This window comes from Eupeodes corollae, chromosome 1 (assembly GCF_945859685.1).
Source record: "Eupeodes corollae chromosome 1, idEupCoro1.1, whole genome shotgun sequence".
Taxonomy (NCBI): domain Eukaryota; kingdom Metazoa; phylum Arthropoda; class Insecta; order Diptera; family Syrphidae; genus Eupeodes; species Eupeodes corollae.
In genome coordinates, this window is record NC_079147.1 from 303,909,166 (window position 1) to 303,930,463 (window position 21,298).

The following is a 21,298-nucleotide window of genomic DNA, read 5'->3' on the forward strand; positions in this document are numbered from 1 at the left end:
AATTAACCATCCACCCTGTGTTGCCTGTGCACAACGAACATACCCAGCAACAGCACTCCATGATTAATTGACCCGTTGAGATTATTTATTTGCGTGTGGCTATGATTAGGGATTAATTGATTCATAAATGTGGCGACGCTACGAATCTCAATTAGGGTGGACGGGCAAAACCAATCCGCAGTTTACGGATCGAAATAGCCAAAATCGGTCGAAGATTTGAATAATTTATCAATATGGCGGCTGAATTAGTGGCTCCAAGCTTCATGACGTCGCGGCGGCGAACGGTGGTGGTGGTGGCGGCACTGGCGACGAAGAAGTTAGAAGCTTATTCAAATCCATGGCTGATGGGCTGTGCTGTGATATCCCGGTTAGGGGAATATTTTAAGATTCAAGCCTTGACTTTAAGCGGATCTTCGATTTTTTTTTGCGTATTTGTCAATACTGTACTTTATTTTTGTACATAATTTTTGAAGTCTTTGTTTCTTTTTTCAATTTTGGAATAAAATTGTCATAAATCTTAAGCTTAGCTTTTAAATTCTACTAAATGTCATTTCAAATTCTGTCTATTGTGAAAAACTTTACCAATATTCTTCGTTCTATTGTTTGAAATGATCTGGTTTTTGATTATATGTATTGATGTTTTGAGATACGCTGATGAATGTTAAAATCGTTAATTGCTTGTTTCCGGGTTGATTAGAATAAAATGGTAAATAGGAGCACAATTTATAGGAGACAAAAATAAAACTTTTGTTGATATTATTTTGTTATAGTCATCACGTTTGGTCATTGAAAAACAAATAATGACTGTTTAGTAAGAAACCCATTTAGTAAACAGTCATTATTTGTTTTTGGAATGAATGACTCACTTTTTATGAAGTGCGTTTTAGAAATTCATACACTTGGAAAAATGCATGTTCTCCTCAATTTTTAACTAAGTTTTCTTAATTATTTATGTCTCAAAACTTTCTTTCCTAAGACTGTTGAAATAGAAAACCAGTTAAAAACTCTTAAGCACTTCACTTTGTCAGGAAATAAACCAATTAAAAAAATAAAGAGTCTACTTCCATAAATAATAAAAAAAATACTAATAATACTAAAAAATACTAACAGAAAGCTTGACTTGAAGTGAAAAGGTCATGTTTAACTTCACATTTTATTGATAGCCCTGTGTTTCTACTGTCATTTTGACAGCTGACAGTTTACAAAAAATGTTTTTTAAAATCGAGCAACACAATAATGAAAGAACTGAAATGATCCAAAACATTAATTCCTAAAGTGGGAAATTTTGGATAACATATATCTGCAATATAATAATGATATAAAACATTATAAAGGGTCATTCATTTCGCGGTTTCAAAAGTATTATTCGAAATCCGTCAAACTAAGTTGTTAAACCAATTTTGTGTTCAGTTGAAAGTCTGACATTATCGAGAATGGATCGCTTAACTATCGCACAGCGCATACAAATTGTTAAAATCTACTACAATATGGTGATTCTGCTCAGCCTCATTTCGTGCTTTAAGAGGTGATTATATTTCAATAACCGTCCAATTACCCAAGTAATTGGCAAAATTGTGAAGAAATTTGAAGAGACTTGATTGGTTGCAGATGTTGTAAGGCCTGTGCATCATCCTTTCGCTCGTACCACTGAAAATATCGCTGCTCTAAATGAAAGCGAACGAGTGTAACGGTCAATTCGGGGCGTTATTATCATATGATAACCGACTGTTTTTGGCTGCTGTTGAAGATACGACTTGGAGAATATGTGCCACATGATACAAAGCTCGAGCGAATATGGACTTATTGCAAGAGACATTTCCTAGTCGCGTAATTTCTCTTCGTGGCGATATCAACTGGCCACGAAGTTCATGAGATTTAACAATGCTGGACTATTTTTTTGGAGGGCTAGTCGGAAGACTGAGTTTACGTAGATAATCCTTTAAGCACTTAAAAACCAACATTCGTCAAGTTACGGCTGAGAAGCAGCCCAATATGTGTCAAAAAGTGCTCGAAAATTAACTCAAAAGATCAACGTTAGGTTAGGTTAGGTTGGAGTGTCTGTCCAGATGTCATTGACACACGTAGACGTTAAGGGTCCATTGTGATACCACTAATGAGGTTACTCATGGGAGAGTAATGAACTTAAAGAAACCATTTTGTACTTTTAATAAAGTTAAAGAGTTGTTTTGTGTCAATAGTGTGCCAGTTCACTGGTATTATCGAAGAAGGGATTACCGAGAAAGTTATTCCTTCTAATGGAGAGTGCTGGACATGTACTCGTACATAGAAGGTGTTGGACTGTTTCCTCTTCCTCCTCGTCCATGCAGCTTCTAAAGAATTCATTTGTAGACCCCTAGCCTCAGAGCATGTCTTTGTATGAAGCAGTGTCCTGTTATTACTCCAATTGTAGAGCTTTTACTTTGTCTGCTCAGGGATATCAAGCCTTTTGTCCGTTTTAAGACTATGCTTGGCCATATTTGCTTGGCAGGTGGTACTCTATGACCATCTAGCATATTGTTTGAGAAGATATTTGCATGTAGCAAGTGGTGTCCCTATGTTATGTTTTTGTCTAACATTAGGCAGAAGTGTTCCGGCGGAAAGAACCCCAGAGCAAACGCGTAAACTTTAAGAAAATATAATACAAAAATATTTCACATATCATGACGGTGTACATTTCCGTTTTTGGCGAGCTCATCGGCTTTGCAATTTCCCGGAATGTCTTTGTGGCCCGGCACCCAAATGAGGTGAATATTAAACTGTCCCGTCATCTCATTGAGAGATGATCGACAATCGTGGACTATTTGAGAGTTTGTGCAGACAGACGCGAGAGATTTAAGAGCGGCTTGGCTGTCCGAGAAGATTCGTCTATCCTTGCAAGATATAACGTTTTCTTTGAGCCAGGATAGTGCTTCTTTAATCGCCATTACTTCTGCCTGGAATACACTACATTGATTGGGAAGTCTATATGATAGACTCTGATTCGTTTGTTCCGAAAAGATACCACTTCCAACTCCGTGATCGGTCTTTGAACGTCTTCAAGGGGTCTCTCTTCTTCCCAGGAGGATCTTGAAGGGATGGATACATAGAAGTTCTTACCGAATACCATATTTGGGGTGGTATAGTCTAAGCGATCTGGGATAGATCTGAAACTGTCTAGAATAGTAGTATGTCCAGTAGTGTTACTGTTCCATTGAGAGGTGGCTCTAAGCCTCACACATGAGTTGGCTGAAACCATTTTGGAGAAGATGTCAAATGGTGTTAGGTTTAAAAGCACTTCCAGTGCTGCGGTTGGTGTTGAGCGAAGTGCTCCTTTGATGCACATACCTGCTGACCGCTGGACTTTGATGAGCTTATTTAGATTTACCGTCTTGTCCAGTTTGGTCCACCATAAGACAGCTCCAAAAATGAGTATCGGTCTGATTACCGAAGTGTATAGCCAGTGGGTCATTTTTGGGAAGAAGCCCCATTTTGATCCTATGGCCATTTTACAAGTAAAAAGCGCTACAGTAGCCTTTTTTACTCTTTCATCAATATTTGCCTTCCAATTTAGTTTTTTGTCTAAAATAAGGCCTAAATATTTAACTTGGTCGGAAAAGTTTAATGGTATTCCTTTAATCTTGGGTGGGCTAATCTGAGGAATTTTATATCTTCTCGAAAAGAGCATTAATTCTGTTTTATGTGGATTGACGTTCAAGCCACATTGCTTAGCCCATTTTGTTTGCCTTTTTTAAGGCATTTTGTAGGAGTTCCGAGATAACTTTGGGGTGCTTCCCAGATACAGATATTGCAACGTCGTCAGCATAGGCAATCACCCAGCGTTCCAGCGAATGAAGTTCTGATTCTACTGATTTTCCATTAGAGTAAGCATGTTGAGCTGTGGAAATGAGACATGGTTTTAAGTTATGTCTGATGTAAATTTCAATCAATCTTTCCAATGTTTTACGAAGGAAGGATGATAGGCTGATTGGTCGTAGATCTTTAGGGTAAACGTGGAAGGGTTTCCCTGCTTTAGGAATGAAGACTACTTTTGGCATTCTCCAGGCTTTGGGAATATATCTCAATCTTAAACAGCTTGTTAGAATGATTTCCAATGGTGGAATGATCATGTCTGAGCATTTTTGTGGTTAGGCCGGAATGATTCCGTCTGGTCCTGATGATTTATATGGATCAAAGCTGTCTATGGCCCATTGCAGTTTTTCCCGAGTTATTAGATCAACTAAATCGCTTTTAAAAGCTTGAGACTCTGATGTTAAGTCGTTGAGTATGTGAGAGCTACCTGGAAAGATGGTGTCTAATAACAGATTAAGAGATTCTTCATCTGTGATAGTCCACGTGCCTGCTTCTGTCTTTAAAGCGCTTGGTATTGTTGGACTTTTTGAGAGAATTTTCCTGAGTCTTGAGGCTTCTGAAGTATTTTCTGTTTTAACACAAAAGTTTCTTCAAGAAGACCTCATACTCTTCCTTAATTCTTTTTTATATTGCTTTAGAGCTTGTTTGTATAAGTCCCAGTCAGAAGGAGATCTAGTGTACTTAGATCTATTGCAGAGTTTGCGTTACAGGGCATGAAGTTCTAATTGATTCATTAAAGGCTTCGGTGAGATGATTCACAGAAAGGTCTAGCTCATCTTTACTGAAGGAGCTTTTAAGAAATTGTGTCAACGTCAAAACTTTATATCAAAAAAGAAATATCATGAAAAAAAAGTTTAATGGATAACCCTGTATAACATTGTATATATATTTTCTATAGTACTCTCATGAAGAGGAACGATCGAAGCGACATCTGAGAGGCGTGGAGATGATTGAATTTGATCCCTTTTTTTATACCCCTCAATAGTTGAGAATGAAGGAAAATTCAACAATAATTAAAGAATAGAAAATAGAGAAGAACATATGCAAATGTAGTAGGAGATCGAGGGAGACAATAGCAACAACTTTTTGACATTATATGTGTGTATGCATATTATACTTAAAGAGGAAAGTTTTTACGGTTATGCTTTGAAAAGAAATAGAAAAAATATTTATAAGAGAAACAATAACAACGCAAAAAAGTACTGCAAGAGTATTATTTGAGGTAGGTAGTGAATATAATATATTTTTTAATATATTTGTTTTTCAATTCAAAAGGGTGTTCCTGATAATTGTCTTTATTTTTGATATGACTCTTAAATCAAAAAAAATTATATTTTATCTTTTTTATACCAAAAATGTAGTTTCATGTAATTCCTTTAGTTTGTCAGTTTCATATGTATATGTATATATTTATAAAGGGTGAATTTTTAAAAAATATATGAAAGTTAAAAACAAACACATACATACAATTCGGAAAAATGCATGAAATTTTAATTTGAATGTATAGCACGATCCATATAATTTAATTTTTGAAGATTATTTCATGCTGATGTTGAACTTGACCGCGCCTCAAGGCGTCCATTCGCATAGTCCAATTTTCAATATTTCAATTCAATAAATTGCAAGCGTTGTTCGTTTGTAAGACGATTCATGGTGCAATTATACTCGTAGACCAAACTGAAGACGTTTGATAGTGAAACAAAACACGAAACGTGCGTCAGCTGTTTAAACCAGTTTTGCCAAAAAGATAACAGGTACAAAATCTCCCTTCACTTCAAAAGGGACTCTTTTGTTTTCAAAAGGACTTTTTTCTTGATTAGCTTTTCGGTAATAATTTTGATTTCGTCAGTACTTGCAGTTAAACCTCAAACTTTCTACCAATTCATTATTAAGATCTCATATACTAGAGTCAAATTGGCTATTTATTCTGATAAGATATCCGTTTTTGAGAAGTTTTTGTTGCTAAATTCCTAGACATGCTAATTAAAATGCCCGCCGTAAAAAAACTCTTGATACAAGGTGCAAGCTCGGCATACAATGCACTAACAAGTATGTTTGTATCTTTTACAAGAAAAGACCTTAAAAGATTAAAACCGAAAAAAGTAAAATATTCTGGACTATATGAATCGAAGAGTTCCATGGAAGCAATTAATGTTATCATAATGATATCTCCATACAAGAAACACTTCCATTCTGTCAAAATCATGATATCTTATATATTAGGCTTATATCTTTCCAATTAAGGCATTGATATCTGTAAGGTTAATTTTTGAACCTAGTTTTATATTATATTGTATTTATTTATTTGAATGTTTTTATATAAAAATTTAAAATTCAATTCAGTACACCCTATTTAGCCGTTAAAAAACAAAAATCATCCAAGTTTTGAATAAATTTTAATTTTTGATTGTGTTTATACTTGATCCGTACAAATAACAAATAATACGCAAGAATAACAACAACAAAATAACTGAATATATTTAAAATCTTCAATGCATCATATGCCAAATATGGCAACATTTCATTTTTAACAAAAATTGAAAATTTAAAATGAAATGAGAATTATTAATTTCAAAATACCTACAACGTTATTGTATACATAGCTACAAACATATGTATTTGTATATGCCAAATATGGCAACATTTAATTTTTCACAAAAATTGAAAATTTAAAATCTAACGACAATTTTTAAATTCAAAATACCTACAACGTTAAAGTATACATAGCTACAAGCATATGAACACATATGCACATCTCCTCTACATTTACACGTGAAAGCAAAAAAAATGTAAACAAATATTATTCCTTTTTGGTTTGAAATTTGTATTTTGGCTATCTCCCTCGAACATATTAATGCTTATGGAACCTAAACAAATTTACCTTTCTCATTTTTTCTTTAGTAATTTTCTCCTCATTCTTGATTTCCTACCAAGCATTTTGATACACGCAGCGCCATAAACGGCGTGGAGATGAAATAAAAATTTTCGTTCCATAGGAGTACTATAGGAAATATATATACAATGATAAAGTATAAAATACTTCTTCAAAATGAAATAGCATGATATCTCCTAATATTAAGAGAACAAAAAATAGTTTCGACCAATTTAAAATTTTATTTAAATCGTTTTGAATATTAAGACAGTCGTAGTCTTAGCTTTAAAAAATAGTTTAAAATCATCTGGAAATAACATAAAGTTGTATACTGCAACGATAAGAGAATTTCATTTACATTAACTAAAAATAACAATGGACAAAGGTGGCTGCCCTGAGGGACACCAGATAAAACTCGTATTGTTTTTGTAGTACTATTAAAAATGTTGACTATTTGCCTTCAATTAAAGAATTATTGGATATCAAGTAGTTTTGAGTTGTTTTGTATATTTTTGAAAGCTGCTTAATGCAAATTTATTTAACTACATCAAAACCTAAATTACTTTGAAAGTCTGTAAATACAGCATCGAATTGAAAACCAGATTCAAGGGTATCAGAAACATATTTGGCGAACAAAGATAAGTTTGTAGTTGTTGATTTACCAGCTTTAAAAATTGGAGTTATTAAAGATAGTCTTAAGTCAAATAGAAAAATTTCATTTCAGATGTATTAAAAACTATTTGAAGCGGATTGGTTAAAGAAACACAGTTTTTTTTATAAAAAAGGAAGGAATTCCACCTGGACCACCTTTTATTAAGCTTTTAAATACCTTCCAAATTAGTGTTTGAAAATGGAATTTGGTCATCACTAGTATCGGGAATAATTACAGTAGAAAAAAGATGCATGCAAAAGTTAGGAGAGGTTTAAGTGTTATGTTCCTATTAGTAAAAATTCCTGAGTTCTGCTTCTTTGAACTAATTTAAGACTTAAAAGTCTTTGGATTAGTTGCAATTTGTGATTGAATGTTTATTATCTACTTTTAATTCAAAACTCGGTCAAGAAAATCATATTCACGCCGTAACAACAGTAGCGTTTTTTTTAAAGCTTAACAAGCTTTTAACATTTTTAGGATTTTTAAGTCTTTGGTTTCCTCACTGTAGTTTAAATTCAGATTTTGTAAGGGATAAGGATAAGGTTAACATGTTAGATTCATTTGCGGTCCATATTCCTTTCGAAATGAAGAAGGAGCTGCCGTTAAAGTGAATGGCAAGCGATATTAAAAAATGATTTAAAAAAAAAGATTCTGGGATGACTTCCCATCCCGTCTGTCGATTTGTCTTGCTTAAAAGTTTGTAGGGTTGTGTTAAAAAAGCTGTTAGTTGAATTATTATTAAAAAATTTAAAATTACCAACAAATTTTTTCATATAAAGAAATAATTTAGTTTGAAAATTCAGTTTTGTTTAATAGATTTTTAGTCGAAAACAAATTTGTACCAATTAAGGTAGCATTTCTTAAATTTTTACAAATTGGTTGATTGAAATTAATTTGAGAGATATCAAGAACCGAACATCAATTTTTACCAAATTTGCGTACTATTGTTTATAAATTTTACTTTTTTATGAAAAACGGGCCGTTGGATTAAAAAAAAGGAATGAATATCGAAAACAATTTTTTCTGTTTGAAGACAATATTTTTAATTTTTGAAAAGCTTTTTGAGTCGAAAATAAATGTTTACTAAGTTTAAGTATTGTTTTTTTTTCTAGTTTTTTATTTTTTGTAAAAAAAACTGTCAATTTGATTTTTCTCAAAAATTTTACTGAATGTTGACAACAATATTTAAAAAAAAGAGCAATTTAAAACCAATATCTCAAAGTTTTGAAAAGATATTTGAGTCGAAAAACAATTTTTACCAACTTTGAGTAATGTTTTTTTTTAAGGTTTTTATTATGTATACGAAAAAAAAAATGTCAATGCGATTTTTCTCAAAATCTTACCAGATGTTAAAAATATTATTTTTCGCTGTACAAAATTGTTTTGCACATAAAAGCATTTTGTATTCCTAAAATTTTAGAGGCGACAAAGTTTTTGTTCATTTTTTTTTGATTTATAAAAAACTCTAGGGACCTTGAAATATCGATAAATGTCAAAATCTTCAATTTGAAAAATCGGGCCCATTACAATAACTTCCAATAAGAAGTTAATTATAGGTGGTGTAACCGTTCGTTGAGAACTAGGGCCTAGTGACTAGCGAGTAATGTTGTCAGGAATGGAGGGACCTACAATTTTTTGTAATCCAAATCCGAACGGCTTATTTGAGAAAGCACTTTTCGTGTCAAGAATTACTATTGGACAATTTGTCAGTTCCACGCAAGAGGCAGTACCCGTGAAAAAAAAATGTAGATGGCACTGGCAAGGATCAAACCCATGACCTTGAGCATGACAGTCCAACGCACTAACCGTCATGTCACGGAAACAGCGGTAAGCAAAAGTAATATTAGTTTGATCTTAGCGCTGAAAAGTGCTGAAGTAGGACAGACTCGACAGCTGGCTCACGCGAAGTGCAATCTGGAGGTTATATTTTGATTACTTTTTCCAATATTTGACAATAACGCTGTAAATTATGTCCTCCAAGTGGTCAATCGTTTCGGGCTTATCTGCACAGGCTAGCGATTAGAGCATAGTCAAGCAAATTAAATCCCACTACTTTGGATGGAAATTCAGAGGTCCGTCTGTGTAACGTAATACGGTGGCTGTTACCAAAGGTTTCCTTTGAAAAATTATTTGTGACAAGAACTGTTTAGCAAGTTGTTCCACTGTTAAATGAAATGTTGAACGAAAAAGTCAGCAATCATGTCTCTATAGCGGTCAGCATTGGATGTAACGTTGTTGCCAGCATCGTTTTTGAAAAAGAACGTACCAATATTCCACGCACCCATAAAGTCCCAACACACTCTTGAGCATTACCATCGTTCATTGAAATTGACGGATTCATCCAAAAGTAAACTTCATAGAAAGCAAAGATCAACGGCAATCTTGAGCCTTTGTATTTCAAACCAAACTAAAAATAAATCAGTTGATAGTAACAAAATAGCTGAGAGATAAAACAGTGTTGTCAATTTTACTCAAAGTTTTGTACTTCAAAAAAACACGATTTCATTATTTTAAGAACTGAAGCTCTCAAAAAAAAAACACCCGATACATATGGCGAACATTACGAAGGAATGTTTCCCCAATTGATAAGTTTTTGAAAATTAAATTAAAGCTTAAAACCTTAATTAAAACTATTGTTTCCTACACTTAAGTTGTACTACAAATTAGATTTAATTTAACCAAATTGAGTAAATTTTTAGGCATAGCTTAATTGATATTTAATCTAGAATACAATCTCCATCTAGTTTCTTTAATAAGTTTATCAAAACTAATTACCTTGAAAATATTGAACACACGCCATAGCCACAGCCTCGGTATGATGAAGCATGACCAAGTACTTAAAGCTTCATTTAATATGCTATCAAAGATCTCATAATAACATCACATCATAATAAGTTCCCAAAATGGTATTAGACTATGGTGGTAAATTTCATAGGTCTGCCGCAAATCTATAACCATTCTAATAGGTGTAGGTGTAGTGTTGAAATGCTTCTCATTAGAATCGATTGAAAATTTGAGCTATAAACAGTTTTGAACAATGATAATAATACTACGGATGGTTTTGTTCAATCTTATCGCAATGATAATGCTGGAATCAGGTGAATGCAGAAAGTCAGTAAGTTCGTTTCGTAATTTTGAGTTTAAACTTCAGGCATTTAATTATATATTTGAACTCATCAAATTTTCCAGAAACCGGTGGATTTTAAATTCCTTTCAATGTCAACAATATCCAATCCGGAACTTTTGAAGTATTGTAATGTTGGCATCACTCCCGGATCCAATGGTCGTTCATTTGATATGAACGCTTATTTATTGACGAATATCACCAAAAACCTTTACATTGGATTGAAGTTTTATACGAGAAGTAAAAAGGAAACTGAATATAAGGAATTCTTTGATTATGGTTTCAACATTTGCAGACTTATGGAAGGATTTATGAGTCAAACTGTGGCCAGACTTTGGTCGGCGAATTTGAAAAAATTCAGTAATCTACCAACTACTTGCCCAATTCGTCACGTGAGTACTACAAACATAAATTATTTGGCAATTGAAGTGATACGCAAAATTTTTAGGGAGAATATTATGTTCGAAAGATGAGAATTGATAAAAAGAGTGTTCCAATGGTTGCAATAAGTGGCATTTACATGGCTAAGGTACATCTTTACATTAAAAATGGCCCTGTGAGTAGTTTGATTGCTAATACATCTCTGGAGGCGGAGATTAATTTTTAATTGATCTTTGGAAATGTACAAAATCAAAAATATTAAATTTGAATAAATAATAGTTGTAAGAAATCATTTGTTCTAAGACCTTTTATTGTTTTTTTAAATATTTTCACACAAAAAATTGAAACTATTGAGTTGTATATTTTTTAAGAGCTTGAAAATTTTAAATATCACAAAAACTTTATTAGTTTAATTTCTGAAAAGTGTCGAATGCAACTACGAGTTACATAATTTATTTTATCACTTTAATTTTTCAATACTTTTTCCAATAAATATGGCGCCGATGGTGTCTTGAATATTGGCTTTTAACTCTTCAAAAGTTGCTGGTATGTCACCATAAAGCGATGACTTAGCATAGCCTCACACAAAAGTAATTGAGAATTGTTCGAACTAAATGTCGTCTACGTTTTAGCTGATTGATTAATTCTTGGAAAGAAAAATATCAGTCAGCAGTTGCTTCTATATTTCTAAAGAAATGAGGACGAAACCCCACGATGTGAATTTCGCAAGAGATTTTTTCCTTGCTTCAAAGTGCTGCCCATAAACTATTCATGGTAAAATGATAAAGTTTTTGACCAGAAATTTTAATACTTACTTAAGGTGGCGCTACAATCCTGTGTTAACTAGGGCCTCAAACAACAAACTTCTCCATCTAGCTCGGTCCCCAGTTAGATGTCTCCAGTTTCGCGCTCCAAGTTGGGTGAGGTCACTTTCCACTTGTATGCTCCACCTGATCCGCGGTCTTTCTCTATTGATTCGAACACTTTCCGGGCCGGAGCATTGGTTTCCATACGCTCTATATGGCCCAGCCATCTTAGTAGTTGGACTTTTAACCTTTTAGTTAAGTTCTACGTTGCTGTACAGCTCGTCGTTCCATCTTCTCCTCTACTCCCCTTCTATGCAAACGGGACCGAAGATCACGATAAAAACTTTTCTCTTGTAAGGACCTAAGACTTTTGTAATAGTGCAAGCTTCTACACCGTATAGAAGGACTGGGACGATCAGGGTTTTACATGGTGACACTTTGGTCCCTCGAGAGATTGTTCGGGTTTCACTACTCAATTGCTTCTTAGCCCAAAGAAACAGCGGTTAACAAGAGTTATTCTTCGTTTGATCTCGGCGCTGGTGTTGTTTTCTGCGTTTACAGCGCAGCCTACAAGTAGACAAAAACCATGGGGACGTTTTGACCGAAAAGTTGGTGCTGTAGGTCCTTGCTTGCCCTCATTAACCGTTAAACTCATTTTTCAAACCTCTGCCCCAATACTCACAAAAGCCCCATTGACATCACTCTGAGTTCTTCCCATTTGTCAATGTCATCAGCATATGCTAGTTATTGGAAAGACTGGAAAGATGGTGCCTTTAGTGTTGACGTAAGAACTCTGCACTACTCTTTCAAGGACGATGTTAAAAAAATCGCATGACAGTGCATCACTTTGTCTAAGGCCTTTTTTGACATCGAAAAGTTCTGTTAAGTTGTTTCCAACCTTTGTAAATTCTCAATGGTCTTCCTGTGCAAACAAGCAGGGATGCCAACACTATACATGGATCTTTATAGCTCGTCCCTGTAGATGCTGTCATATGCGGCCTTGAAATCGATGTAGAGATGGTGAGTATCGATTTGATGTTCTTGTGTTCTTTCATCCTTCCATATCTTATAAACAAGTTGGTAGATACTCCTAACAAAATTATCTATACATGGTTTGAAAAGCTAGCCATTCAAGCCATCTGCTCCAGCGACTTAGTTAGACTTCACCTTAGATTTGGCAATCTATACTTTGTCTGAATCGGGAAGATGGGATTGTTCGCTTTCTTCGTTTATATTGAATGGATCACCCTGCTTGTCAGTCCATTCATGTTGAAATGGTAAACAAAACTAAAAAGAGACTGGGATGCGACCCACACTGATAACTTCCCATCCCATCTGTCGATTTGTCATGTTTAGAAGTTTGTCTATATGTACTCGTATCAATTTTTACCAAATATGCGTATTATTTTTTGTATATTTTATTTTTTATGAAAAAACGGACTGTTGGATTTTTATATAAAAATTACTGAATACCGAAAACAATAGTTTCGGTGAAATAAAATAAGTTTGAAGCCAATATTTTTAATTTTTAAAAAGCTATTTGAATCTAAAGTAAATTTTTACCAAGTTTTAGTATTGTTTTTTTTTTTAGAGTTTTAGTTTTTGTAAAAAAAACTTTCAATTCGATTTTTTCAAAATTTTATCGAATGTTGAAAACAATAATTTTTACCAACTTTTGTTAGTTTTTTTTAGGTTTTTAATTTTTTGTACAAAAATTGTCACTTCAATTTTTGTCAAAATTTGACTGAATGTTAACAACAATATGTTTTGAAAGATTAAAGTAAATATAAGCCAATATCTTTAAGTTTAGAAGAGATATTTGAGTCAAACATCAATTTTTACCAACTTTTATACATTTTTTTTAGGTTTTTATTTTTTTGTAAGAAAACTGTCAATTTGATTTTTTTAAAATTTGTTCTAATGTTAAAAACAATATTTCTTATAAGTAAAAATTATAAATTTTTGAAAAGATATTTGAGTCGAAAATCATTTTTTACCAACTTTTGTTAATTTTTTTTCGGTTTTAAATTTTAAAAGAAATGCTACAACTTATTCTTAAAAGAATTGATAAACAGGATTTGAATATCAAACTGCTAAGCGGAAAAGTCGCTCTTAAAAAACCATGATGGACCTGTCATCAGATCATACTCCAGTGATCCTATCACTAAGTGAATCGGAAGTACTAGAAAAAAGTAATTCAAAGCTTGTAAATAAGAAAACAAACTGGAATGATTTTAGAGAAAGGCTTTTAAGCTTTATAAATTTAAGATCTCCCATGGATACAATCGAGCAAATTGACCATGAAGTGGAACAATTTATTGCTGATGAGCAACAGGCCACTGAAGAAAGTACTCCAACATTTTCTAATAGAAGCCAAAATGAAATAAAATATCCTTTAGAGATAAGAGAGTTGATAATAGAGAAAAGAAGAGCTCGAAGAAAATGGCAAAATAGTAGATTTCTAGATGATAAAACAACGTTTAACCGTATAAGCAACAATCTTAAAAAACAAATTCAATGATTCACTCAGTACATTCCTAAAGAATTTAACGACTAATACTTCAACCGATTTTTCGGTATGGAAAGCAGCCAAGCGCCTGAAAAAACCGCAGTTATAAAACTCGCCCTTGAAATCTCAAGATGGGAAATGGATCGGTAACCCGAAAGAAAAAGCTAACCTTTTCGCTGTACATCTTGCGAATGTTTTTAAGCTATACTCATCAAACGTGGCTGAAAATAACTTACAGTTTGTTGATAAGATAGATGAAAGTGAAATACCAATTGTAAGACTTAAAGAAATAAAAAGTATGTGTTAACATCAACTACCAAATAAAAACTCACCAGGTTACGATCTAATTACTGCTCAGGATATGAACGAAATGCCATTGAAAGCCTTCATAAAACTCCAATATATATTAAATGCATGACTTAAGCACTGGTATGTCCCACACCATTGGAAAATTGCTGAAGTAATTGTCATACCAAATTATACCAATTATGGCAAAAGTTTTTGAAAAACTGCTTCTGAAGAGACTTAGCAAAATCATGGAAGAAAGAAGTTTAATCCCAAACCATCAGTTTGGCTTTAGAAATAAACATTCCACGATAGACCAAGTTCATAGAATATCGGATGTAATAGAAAAAGCATTACAAGAAAAACAAGTATGTTCAGCCATTTTCTTAGATGTTGCTCAAGCTTTTAACAAGGTTTGGCATGAGGTACTTGAGTACAAATTGCAAAGGGATCTTCCCAGGGAATACTCTAAAATATTAAAATCGTACATCTCAGACCGTTTATTTAGAGTAAGGTACGATCAAGAATACTCGGAATTGAAGAAAATAGAAGCCGGTGTACCACAAGGAAGTGTCCTAGGTTCTACCCTGTATTTACTATACACATAGGGATATTCCAGTTGGTAATCACACCATAATGGCTACTTTTGCAGATGATACCGCAATTTTGGTACCCGACAAATGTGTCTCTAAGGCAGCAGTAAAACTACAAAATGCCGTTGACACAGTGAGAGCTTGGACCTAAAAATGGTGTATCAAACTCAATAAAACAAAATCTTCACATATAAGATAAAGATAAACAATATTTCAATAATAATTAATAATCAAACTGTACCTTACGCCAATACGGCCAAATACTTTGGAATGAATTTGGATGCAAAGCTTAAGTGGAAAAAGCACATCAAAAAGAAAAGAGCAGAACTAAACTTGAAATATAGAAAAATGTACTGGTTACTTGGTAACAACTCTGATTTATCAATCCAAAACAAAATAATGCTGTATAATCAAGTACTAAAGCCTGCTTGGCCCTATGGAATCCAATTATGGGGCTGTACAAAGAAGAAAAATACCGAAATAATCCAAAAACTCCAAAACAAAGTCCTTCGTGGAATAGTTAATGCACCTTGGTACATAAGAAATACCGATCTACGTCGTGACTTACAAATAGAAATGGTTACAGAAGTTGTTAAAGAATACGCTGTATCGCACAACCAGAGACTGCAAAGTCATACTAATTCTGAAATGGAGTCCGTCTTGAATATAAGAAACCATGTTCGGAGATTAAGAAGAACTAAGCCTCATGAGCTTATGGTCTAAAAAAACATGGGAAAGTATTTAAAGTTTAAACTTACCCCAAAGTGATTGTACAAAATTAAGAAAGAAAAATCGGAAGTCGATCATTCAAGATTGGTCCTGATGAAGAGGTGGTTTTAGTGGTTAAAGTCCCACACTACTTGGTGTCGAATACTGCCAAATGTCTTTTGAAGATTTCCTCCTGTCAAAAAAAAAATTTTGTACGAAGACTGTCAATTCGATTTTTTTTCAAAACGTTACTGAATGTCGACAACAATATTTGTTAAAAGATAAAAGTAAATTAAAGCCAATATCTCAAGGTTTTGAAAAGATATTTGAGTCGAAAATCAATTTTTACCAACTTTTATTAATTTTTTTTGGGGTTTTTATTTTTTGTAAAAAAAACTGTGAATTCGATTTTTCTCAAGATTTTTCAAAATGTTGAAAACAATATTTCTTATATGATAAAATAAGTTTGAAGCCTAAATTTCAAGTTTTTGAAAAGATATTTGAATCGATATTCAATTTTTAACAACTTTTAGTATTGTTTTTTTTAGATTTTTAATTTTTATAAAAAAAAACGGTCAACTCGATTTTTCTCAAAATATAATCAGATGTCAAAAACATTATTCTTCGTTGCACAAAATTGTTTTGGAGATGAAATCATATTTTAGTCGTAAAATTTTGGAGGTGACAAATTTTTTTTTTCAGTTTTTTTGATTTATAAAAAAACCGTTTAATAAATTTTTTTCAAAAAATATACTTCTTTGATATCACGTTACAATATATTATATAAAATTTAATTCAAGTCTCTAGCGTTTTTGGTTCGTAAGATATTTAGAGTTAACCAAAATTTTCATCTTTTTTTCTAACTGCTATGAGAGCCCTTTCTGCATCTTTCTGCCTTATTATCTATATAAGAAAATTTATTTAAATCCATATCTCTTCTGGTTCTTTAGCTATGGACGACGAAAAAAACGTACACACGCAAAAAATTTTATTTCGACTTTAGGGACCTTGAAACGTCGGGAAATGTCAACATTTTCAATTTTAATATAAGGAATTTTATTTTGCAATAATCATCTCTCATATTATTGAATTTCTTCAAACCCATTTTCTAATCAAATCTTGTTTTAGAGGATGGTTTTGAGTTTTAAGATTTTTTTTTGAAATGTGATTTAAATAAAATAAATAAAAAATAAAATGTTTGAAAAACTCTAAAATCAAACTTTCACGTTAAACTAGTTTTGGTTAAACTCAGCAATAGAATCGTAAGTGTTTTTCAAAATGACATACCAATTATAACAAACTTTTAAGAAAAACATGGACATGTTTTTACCTAATTCCAACAGTTCCTTTTAGCATTTTCAAAAGTAAACTGAGAAATAATTCTAAAGCCTTAGTGGCAAAGAACTTTCACGAATCACCTAAAAATTACAAAAATATAATAAAAGTTAAAAAAAAAATGAAAAAAACAACAAACAAATGAAAACAAAAATAACCACATTGGCCGTGGACCAAATTTTACATAAAAGAAAATCCACTCAAGAAATAACTGCATTCCACTTGGGTTTTTCTTCAATTTAATACTTTTTCTTGGCTTTTTTGAAAGGTCTCCTTTTTTTCTTCCCGGTGTTCTTCTTCTCTTAATGCTCATTAAAGAACGAAGTTTTACTTGATACAGACAGGCAGACATTGAAAGTCATCTCCAACTCCTTTTCCCATCCCACAACCCATTATACAGGATATATGCATGGCGAGGTTACTAAATAATAAAAAAAGAAAAAAAAGGACGAAAAAATGTTGCCTTTGCTAAGGATAAAGAAAAATATCATCGTCTAGTCCTAATTGAGGAGGATACTATTAGTACACAGCAGAGGAATTCTATGCGGGTGTTCACATGAGTGTCTCTCTGACTCTGGGATTCTACTGATGTGCCTACCTTTATACCCACCTTTAGTCCTGTCTCTTCGCATCACTTTCTGTATTGAATAGTGGATCCTTTCTTTTTTTTTTTCAGAAAAGAAAAAATAAGATCAAAGCCAGCCAAGATGGCGAATATTACAGAGTTTTAGTGAGTGAAAAAAGGAATGGAGTGTTCATAAAACTAAATGACGAAATAAAAAAATTCACAACTCCTGCCTTCCCTGAAGAAAAAAGGATATATGGATGCAGGTATAGATAAAGCGAACGAAGTATATAGTATCAACCAACATGATGTCCTGTCTATTGCTCTCTTTGGAAACTTGAAAGGGGCACTCTCAAGTTTAAAAGGACGTCGCTCGACGACGACGACGATAGAAAAGTATTCATTAAAATGGCATCGAAGTCTAATTGCCACTCACATATTAAGGACATAGCATGAATTGCAGAAGCCATCAGAGGTGGTGGAGAAAGTGGATTCGAAAGGAGTGAAATAGGAAAATAATTTCAATAAAAAGAAATCGTAGTGCTAAGTGCCGACTGAATTTAGTTTACTTGATGTTTTTGGAAAAAGGTTAACTATAATCATCAGCAGGTTAAACACGTAATAAAAATAAATAAAAAAGAAGGCGAAAATCTCTGAAAAGGGCAGATTTATTTAAAATATTGTAATGTTTCGGTTTTGGCTCAACAAAAATAAAAAAGAGGCAGGGGTGCAACCCACCTTTTGAAAAATAATATGACCATTTGTAACAGAGGCAATACTCCCACTTTCGTCTTTCCGAGCTCGGAAAATTATGATGGATGGGGGGATGTGCTTGATGTTACTTTAGTAAACATCCGTAATTTATTAGTGGAGAATTGGAGAGTTTCCCCTTTGAATTAGTTTTCGGATCACAAATGGATTCTTTTCCAAATTAATTTCGAGTCAAAAAACCCTCCGCCTTGTACAAATCCCAAAAGAACTGACTGGACGAAATTCAGTCAAACTTTTAATTCCAAACTAAGCAACTTACCCACCCTCACTGAATCGATAGGAGACCTTGAATCAAAGGTGAAAACCTCTGAAACTTCTATAAGTAAAGTTTTAAGAGTCTCTCGCCAGTTAATTATAGCCGTAAAACCATCCCTTCTTGGTGGAATGAAGAACTGTCCAGTTTAAGGAAAATGACGAGGACAATTTTCAATATCTGCCACAAACATAAGTTTTACCAACCGTATAAAGACTCTCTTGAAATTTACAAGCTAGCCCTGTCATCAGCCAAAAGACAAGGCTGAAGAGAATACTGTCAATAAATCGAAGACATAAAGGGCTCCACAAGGCTCAGCAAAGTTTTATGGAAGGAACATTGTAATCCTTCATTTCTAAAAAAGCCTGATAGAACCTGGACAGCTTCTCCAGCCGAATCTCTTGAGCTACTGATGATGACGCATTTTCCGGGTTGCGAGAGTGATAACCCCGAACCGCTTGAAACCACAGAGCTTAACGTAGCTCATGTGGAGGAAGTCAATTCCATTGTAACCAGAGAAAATATTTTGTGGGCCATCAATACGTTTTCTCCATATAAATCCCCAGGCATGGATGGCATACTACCAGTTATGCTTCAAAAGTTGCATGATGTGGCAGCTCCATGGCTGGAACAAATTTTCAAAGGATGCCTCCTTCTCAAACATGTGCCAATGTCGTGGAGACAGGTCAAAGTAATTTTTATCTCGAAAATGGGTAGGCGAGGTCACGAATCCGCGAAGGATTTCAGACCAATAAGCTTAACATCTTTTGTGCTTAAAACCTTGGAGCGCATTCTAGATTAATCCTAGTTGGACGACCTCTCGAAACCTCTCAGCATGCTTATCTTAAAGGCAAATCTACGGAGACTGCCCTCCATTAGGTAGTGCGTACTGTAGAACAAATAATCCATTATAAAGAATTTACTCTTGCCACCTTCCTAGACATAGAAGGTGCATTTAACAACGTCCTTACAGAATCCATAGAATAATCGCTCGTTAAGTTCGGTGTAGAAGACTTCATTCGAGAATGGATTATTTCCATTCTCAGTGGTAGGAAGATTCGAGCCACTCTAGGCAATACAATCGCAACAAAATACGTGAGTAGGGGAACATCCCAGGGTGGTGTCCTTTCTCCTCTTCTATGGCTTCTGGTCATGGATACAATTCTCATTAAATTAGAGAGATGTGGAGTGAAGGCGGTAGCCTATGCGGATAATTTGGTGCTATGGTGTCAGCAAAGTACACCTCTGTGATAAGTGAAATCGCGGAGTCAGCTTTGGAGAAATTTAGCTGCTGGGTCACGAGTTGTGGACTAGGAGTTAACCAAAGTAAAACTGAACTGTTGCTCTTTACCACCAAAACTAAAGTTCCGCCCTTCACGCTACCTCGACTCAACGGTCAAATCCTATCATTGTCTTCCAGTGCCAAATATTTGGGAGTTATACTCGACCCTAAACTAAACTGGAAACTAAATATTGAAGTACGGGTTAATAAGGTATGTGTTGCCTCCTACGACTGCAGCAAAACTTTAGGCAAAAAGTGGGGACTTCAGTCGAAGATGATTTTATGGACGTACACAGTCGTAGTACGTTTAATTTTAACATACGGTTGGATTGTGCTCTTAGGAAAGCCTATAATATTGATAAGCTAAAAAAGGTTCAGAAAACAGATTGCGTGGGCACCACAGGGGCTATGCGTACTTGACCAACGGACGCCTTAAACGTTATTTTGGATCCTCTACCAATCGATCTTTTTATTAAATACATAGTTTCCTGCAGCGCTATTAAGCTGAAGGAATCAAACAGCTGGTTTGTAGGAAACCTAACATAATAATATAATAAAATCATAATATAAAATAAAATAATACCAATAACACATAATAATAAATTATCATAAACCATAATAAAATAATAATAATAATAATAATATTAATAATAATAATAATAATAATAATAATAATAATAATAATAATAATAATAATAATAATAATAATAATAATAATAATAATAATAATAATAATAATAATAATAATAATAATAATAATAATAATAATAATAATAATAATAATAATAATAATAATAATAATAATAATAATAATAATAATAATAATAATAATAATAATAATAATAATAATAATAATAATTGGGTCTAATTCGCCACTCACGACTGTTTATCAATAAAACTACACGATAGAAAAAACAATAAATTATTAAACAACAGCTCATCCATCAGGCCATATGATGCACTGTTGTTTAATCAGACCACTGCCTAGACCTCCGCTAGGGCACAGTAACCTCATTACAGGACCGTTGGCCAAGAAACTGTTGACGAAAAAAAAAAATTGCCAAAAAAGTGCTGGAAAAGGGGCGGAGCCTAACCATGGGTATGAGAATAATAATTGTAATTTGAAAAAGGAAGATTATTAGATAAGAGGTCGTGATACGGGCAAGCCGCGAAAAAACAAAAAAGGAATAGAAACGCGAGACGATCGTTGTAAAGCAATAAAAAGTTCACTCAAAAATGTTAATAGTGAAGTGGTGTTAATGTTAATAGTAAAGTGATTATAAAAACAAAAATTTAATTTTAAAAAGAAAATA

General features: G+C 33.4%; 1 protein-coding gene across 1 annotated transcript; it reads left to right on the forward strand.

The window, feature by feature from the left end:
* Positions 1-10,347: 10,347 nt before the first annotated feature.
* LOC129952083 (uncharacterized) lies at positions 10,348-11,104 on the forward strand. Its single transcript, XM_056064514.1, has 3 exons — positions 10,348-10,488; positions 10,563-10,889; positions 10,946-11,104. The coding sequence occupies exons 1-3, from the start codon at positions 10,411-10,413 to the stop codon at positions 11,102-11,104; spliced, it is 564 nt and encodes a 187-aa protein (XP_055920489.1). The 5' UTR covers positions 10,348-10,410.
* Positions 11,105-21,298: the final 10,194 nt, after the last annotated feature.

Coding starts and splice junctions, on each gene's coding strand:
- LOC129952083 (XM_056064514.1), top strand. CDS start 10,411: ATGATAATAATACTACGGATGGTTTTGTTCAATCTTATCGCAATGATA. Junction 10,489..10,562: donor CAGGTGAATGCAGAAAGTCA/GTAAGTTCGTTT, acceptor CAAATTTTCCAG/AAACCGGTGGATTTTAAATT. Junction 10,890..10,945: donor CTACTTGCCCAATTCGTCAC/GTGAGTACTACA, acceptor CAAAATTTTTAG/GGAGAATATTATGTTCGAAA.